Here is a 6,291-nt window from a genome sequence, read left to right on the forward strand (position 1 = left end):
AAGGCGGAGGATTAGCCTAGTGAGCTGCGGTGCCGGCCTTAGCCTTTCAAATAAATAAAATAAATCTTTTAAAAAATGAAAAAGTAAGCAATAAGGAAACTATTTTCTGAGGCAATGATCTCCTGACCCTAGATGTGTTTGAAAACTCTTGGTGGTGAGCTCTTATTTCTAAATGTGATTATATCTTTGCCAGCACATGAAAAAGACACTATTTTTCCCCTAGTTTACAAGAATTGAGAATAATTGCATATATTTCTGGAGTACAGACAATTATTTTAGAAATAGGTGAAAATAAACTACAAAATCCCTTTGAGAGCAATAAAATGTACATTCTATGGGGCATAAGAATCTAACAACACCTTAGAGGTTACAAAAATGCTATTGCATTTACTTAATACATATTAACAAAACCTACTTTTAAACCAGAAAACTCAAAAAGACTAAGAGTCTTTTGCCACGAAATAAATAGTTGAGGAGAACTTTTTATCTGGAAGACGACGAATGGTCTATATAATACTCTAGTTCCTTTCTGGCAACAATAAGAAAACCAGGAAAAGAAACCGAGCAGTTTAACTCTCATTTCTATGTTGAAGCAAAACAGGCTGCTAAAATTTTACTTCGAGTTCATTGGCACAAACTCCTCTCCATTACAGCTACAAAGTTTTCAGCAGCTTTCAGAAGAGGAACAAAGGTGGTGAATGGCATCACTCTGAGTTCATACTCATTTTAATCCACAGGGAGTGGAGGGGACTAGGGATCAATTAGCCAAACTCCTCTTCTATTTGTATGCATGGATAAATGAATGAATTCCTGAAACCATACCCCCCTCTAGTGACCCTTCAGAGACAACTGCAACTCTCCTCTTATATCGACAAAATCGCTTTAAAATTCACTGTCATTTCTGTTGTTAATCTGGACACCAAGGCTCACAGATTCCTAGCAAAATGGAGATGCTCTAGGGCTCTGAAATCAGACAGCCTGGGTTCAAATTCGGGTTCCATCACTTACAGGCTAGGTGACCACGGACTAATCATTTCAGTTCTCTATGCCTTGGTTTTCCACCTGCAAAGTGGGGTTAACAGTTAACAACACCGCTCAGTGTTGTTGAGATTGAATGAGACAGGAATAAAAGGTCTGGATCTCGACTCACCCAGAATAAGCTGTCCAAAAAGGTAAGACATTAAATTATTGTAGAGGTGATTACGACACTTCGTATTTCAAGTTATCTCACAGATAGTCGCTCTTAAATTTTACAAGCCTGCGGGGGCAGATGCTTATCACAGCTAACTCTCATTCTCGTACAGATTATAAGGAACCAGACTCACAGCTAACAAAAGGTGCAGTAGGATTGAGGAGTGGGGAGGGAGGGCACGAGGAGCTGGTGGGAGAGGAAGAGGGGAATGGGAGGGGTGAAATGCAGCGAGCGAGGTTCAAACTCAGGTTTTCGGACACCCTAATCCTCAGCTTTTCTCAAGGCACGTCCATCGGTTCCGGCCCTCTTGATCTAACCCACCACCATGTCCTCTCTTGCTCTAATCCTTGGCACCGCGGTGGTCCCACAATTCCTGCTTCCGAACCGCCCTCTCCGGATCCCCGGCCTGGGTAAGGGGCCAAGTTCCTGTCTACCTTATTCCAGAACCGCGCCATGTTGCAAGTCCGCAGGCGCCTTGGTTACTTCTTCCGGGCGGAAAATGCAGCATCGCAATTTGGTTCCGGGGAATTGGCAGGCGGACCGTACAGAGAAGAGCCGCTTCCTGTTGAACCTGGAAGGGGCGGGGAAATTGTGGTCCGGAGTTCTGAGCATGCGCGGAATCCGTCTAGTCCTCCTTGGTGAGGGAGGAGCTTGTGGGTTTCGAGCTGCTCAAGTTACTAGCATTAGCTGTGTTGTAATCACATCTTCGAAAGATTCATTTCCCTTTTCTCTCGTTACGAATAACACAGCGTTTTGTATCGGAGCTGTGACGGCATGTTACCTTGAGTATGGGTATTTTTCCAAGCAAACAGAACGGGCATTCTGTGTAGACTAAATCAGATGTACAAACATCAGAAGGCATAAAACGGCATCTGCTCTGGTTCTCCCAGTAGTTCCAAGTGCCTTCAGCTTGGAAGAGTGGAGGAGAGTTTTAATTTAGAAGCTGAGTCTCGGTAGTACTAAAAATGGCAGCTATCAATCCCAGTGCTTCACAGGCTATTGATCCCCCTTAAAAGAAACTGGGCAGCCCACAGTTTCTCACCCTTTGAAGTAGGAAGGCTCCAGTGACCCTTGCACGCAAACAACTGCTTTCTACACCAAATGAGCCACAGCTGACGGGTGATTGGACACAGGGTTCAGGAACCTGGCAAATGTCTGCAAACCTCTACCCAAACTGGGAAGATAATGTCTGTTCAGATTCTCTCCCGCTAGAAAATCCAACCTGAAAATATGTGAAGATTCCATGAAACGGGAAGAGACTTAAGGAAGCCAAAGTTATAGAAACATCGACGCCAAGAGAGTCTGTTTCTCATTTTTTCTCTTCCCACTCCCCTTCCCCCTCCTCCTTTCCTCTCTTTCCTATCTCTTCTATCCCCCTTCTTCCACTTCTTGTTCTTCTCCCTTATACACACACACACACACACACACACACACACATCAATACGTATCTATTTCCTGGGAGAAATAAAAGATTCCAGTAGCTATGCTTGTGTGCATTTTGGCAGTCTTTATAGAAATCTTTGGGGGATTGTGTTGTAGGGAAGCAGATTAAGAGCTGCTCTCTGTGAAGCCAGCATTCCATATGGGCTCTGGTTCCAGTCCCAGCTGCTCCACTTCTGACCCAGCTCTCTGCTAATTACCTGGGAAAGCAACTGAAGATGGCCAAAGTACTTGGGCCACTGCACCCAAATGAGAGACCCACATGGAGTTCAGGCTCCTGGTTTTAGCCTGGCCCAACCCTGGCTGATGCAGCCATTGGGGAGTGGACCAGCAGATGGAAGATCTCTCTCTTTCTCCCCCTCCCTCTTGCTCTGTAACTCTACCTTTCAAACAAATAAACCTTAAAAAAAAAAAAGTCTTTAGAACCATTCACTCCCAGACAACTATACAGCTTTGGTGCTGAGAATGCATGTATACTTTAAGTATTGCTTCTCTTGAAAAAAGACCTCCATTAATCAAGGGTGAAGTGGCAAAAATTATTAATGTGACAGCATATAATGGCTACTCCCTTCCTCCTCCACAAGCAAAGGAATCTAACTTTGTTAGTTCCATGTTTACCTGTCACGGCATGGTCCTTCTGGATTTATATAATACAGAATTGAGTGTAAAGGGGAGGACAAGAGATTGATGGACTGTGACTAGTGTAGATGATGGTATGTGTTTTGGGGTTGGTAAGTGAGTTGGACAGAGAGAAATATGGGATCCACTGTGGCATATGAAGGAGATAGTTGGAATAGAGAAAGGGAAATGACATGCTGTTACTTTGGTGACCCCATGTGCCATGCCTTCCAATAGTCCCTTCCCCTTGAATCTGGACTTGCCTTATGACCTGGTTCGGTCAGTAAAATGTAACAAAATCAGCACTAGGCAAGTTCTGTGCACATGCTTTCAGATTGCCCAGATCTGGCTTTTGCTTTCTAGAAAAGCCAGACCCCATGTATGAAGACCAACAGCCATGAACCTGGTGTGCCATGAAAATGAACAGAGCCACATGGAGGAGCACTGTTATGAACTGAATGTTTGTGCTCCCCCTAGATTCATGTGTTGAAGTCCTAACCCACAACAAGGCCCCACATTTGGAGATGAGGCCTTTGGGAGGTAATTAGGTTTAGATAAAGCCATAAGATGAAGGTAGGGCCTCATGATGTAATTGGATTAGTGCCTCTATAAGAAGAAATAATAGAGAGTTTTCTTTCCACCCTCCCCCTTCCTTGCACAAAGAGATCACACGAACGTACAAGAAAAAGGTGACAATCTGCAGCCCAAGAGGAGAGTCCTCACCAGAAACCAACAATCCTGTTACCATGATCTTGACTTCTAGCCTGTAGAACTGGAGAAAAATTTCTATTGCTCATGTCACCTAGACAGTTTATGTTGTATGGAGGCCAAGCAGACTAATACAAGCATTGAGCACCGAGAGCCCAAGGCTCACCTAGCTTACATGCAGCACCTGACTGCGGCCACACAAATGAGATTATTAAGATTAGGTAACTGAACTAACAGAATTGTTTGAATGTGGTTTTTAACTTGGTAATTCCTCCTCTGATGTTTCTAGCTTTTTACCAAGGGCCAAGATGAGGTTGCTTTTCCTCTGGGTCAAATTTTTTCCTTCCTATTTAGTGTTGTAGTTCCTACAATGTGTTTGAGTTTGATATCACTGATTCTTAACTATGTGAATGATGACTTTATTATACAAAATAAAAATGTGCAGGCTTTGTGTTCAGACTGAGAACTGCAGCAATAGTTAGATAACAAGTTGGGAAAATTAGTTAAAATGTAGTGTACAGATATGAAATGAACACTTATACCCATAGGATACAGATATGAAATAATAAAAGCTTATATCCCAAATAGTTGTACATGGTGATGTACAATGTTCTATTTCCATCAAAAACTATTTTTTAAAATCCACATAAAAGGCTTATGTTGAGTTGAAGAAAAGAAACCTTTTCATGTTGGCCACGAGTCTTTTTTCAACACTGCAAAAAGTAAGCCCTGCATAGCCATTCCAAACTGACACAATGAAACTTTCAAATCATCTGAAAGTAGTTCTTTGAACATTTAGTCTTGTTTTGTAGAAAATCATGGGTCTCGTATGGATGCTGGTTCTAGTCCTGGCTGTTCCTCTTTCGATCCAGCTCTCTGCTATGGCCTGGGAAAGCAGTGGAAGATGGCCCAAGTCCTTGGGGCCCCTGCACCCATGTGGGAGACATGGAAGAAGCTCCTGGATCCTGGCTGCGGATTGGCACAGCTCGGGCCGTTGCAGCCATCTGGGGAGTGAACCAGTGGATGGAAGACCTCTCTCTGTTTCTATCTCTCTCTGTAACTCTGTCTTTCAAATAATTAAATCTTAAAAAAGAAAAGAAAAGAAAAGAAAAGAAAAGAAAAGAAAAGAAAAGAAAAGAAAAGAAAAGAAAAGAAAAGAAAAGAAAACCGTGGGTCTTGCTAATCATGGACATGAACAGGACATGCTGCCTAATGTGAACTGACAGATGACTTGGAAATAACAGTGTAACCATATCAGGTCAGACATGGTTTATCCCCATCAGAATACTACAGTTGCTAAGTAATTGGGAAATACAGTCCTCTTCCTTGACAGTCACCATGGAGACTGGGTAAATAGGAGTTAACAGAATTGAGCAAATGTGGTAAATAAGGTATCTAACTCCAATTTCTTCTCCAAAATTGTCTAGGCATTACTGACAGCAAGGATGAGATGGCTTTAGTTCTTTTGTGGATCGGTTGTCCTGCCTCCGGCATGGGCATTTACCTCTTTAGGGCACCTTTTAAATGATTTTTATTTGCAAGCCTATTTCCTCCACTAGGTGATGAGCCCAACCAGGGTTAAGGCCATGACAGTGTTTGTTGTCTTTGTATCCCTTGGCCATAATCTCACACTCACTTCTGCTCCTCCATTCCACTATGGGCACCTTGCTCTTGTCCTAATCACATTATTTTGGGCCTTGACCATCGGTCTCCTCAACCCCAGAAAATTGTGACACCGTTGGTAACAATTTTGTAATGTGGGTTTAAATAAAAAGGAGATTGGAAGAAATATCCGCCTAAATAGACAACCCATAAATTATTAGTGCATGGAAGAAGTCAATATTTATGGATACATACTAAGTTCATTACATAAAGATATAGAAGACACCTATTATGCTCACCTTTATTTCTGCAAATGATGACATTCAGAGCAATTTTGGAGCACCTCAAAGGCAAAGTAAGCAAATATTAATCAGATTTTATTTTTACTTTATCTTCAATTGTTCATATCTCTGAAAATGCACCAGAGAGCACCAAGCTTATCTTCAAAAATGATGAGTACCTCTTCTCTTGTCAAACTAATAATAGCTATTTTTAAAGAGAGTTATTCTGAAGGTGGGGTTCAGCACCATCCATTAGGAAAATGCCCATGACTCTCTGTGGGGAGCATGATCAACCCCTCTGGGTTGGTTCACAGCAGTTCTTCCAAGTACTTCTTTCTGAAATAAGAACAAGAAATGAGCACCAGCTTTTTTTGGATGAGGACCCAAATCTCCAAAATCTGATGACTTCTTGGGATTCAACATTTTGAATCTAGAAAGATAACGTCAAGA

At 42.3% G+C, this 6,291-nt stretch overlaps 1 protein-coding gene across 5 annotated transcripts in view; it reads right to left on the reverse strand.

Moving 5' to 3' along the window:
- Window positions 1–5,898, reverse strand: part of XRCC5 (X-ray repair cross complementing 5) — a 104,883-nt gene extending 98,985 nt beyond the window's left edge. Inside the window, exon 1 of one of the 5 annotated variants that reach the window (XM_051848209.1) lies at window positions 5,860–5,898. In XM_051848209.1, the coding sequence (XP_051704169.1) occupies window positions 5,860–5,883 (24 nt within the window). In that variant the 5' untranslated portion in view covers window positions 5,884–5,898. Of the gene's footprint in view, window positions 1–1,150; window positions 1,764–5,859 lie in introns of those variants that run through there. The other 4 variants (XM_002712463.4, XM_017343103.3, XM_070070222.1 and 1 more) reach the window with 4 other exon arrangements.
- Between the last annotated feature and the right edge of the window lie 393 nt (window positions 5,899–6,291).

Source organism: Oryctolagus cuniculus, chromosome 3, assembly GCF_964237555.1.
Source record: "Oryctolagus cuniculus chromosome 3, mOryCun1.1, whole genome shotgun sequence".
Taxonomy (NCBI): Eukaryota; Metazoa; Chordata; class Mammalia; order Lagomorpha; family Leporidae; genus Oryctolagus; species Oryctolagus cuniculus.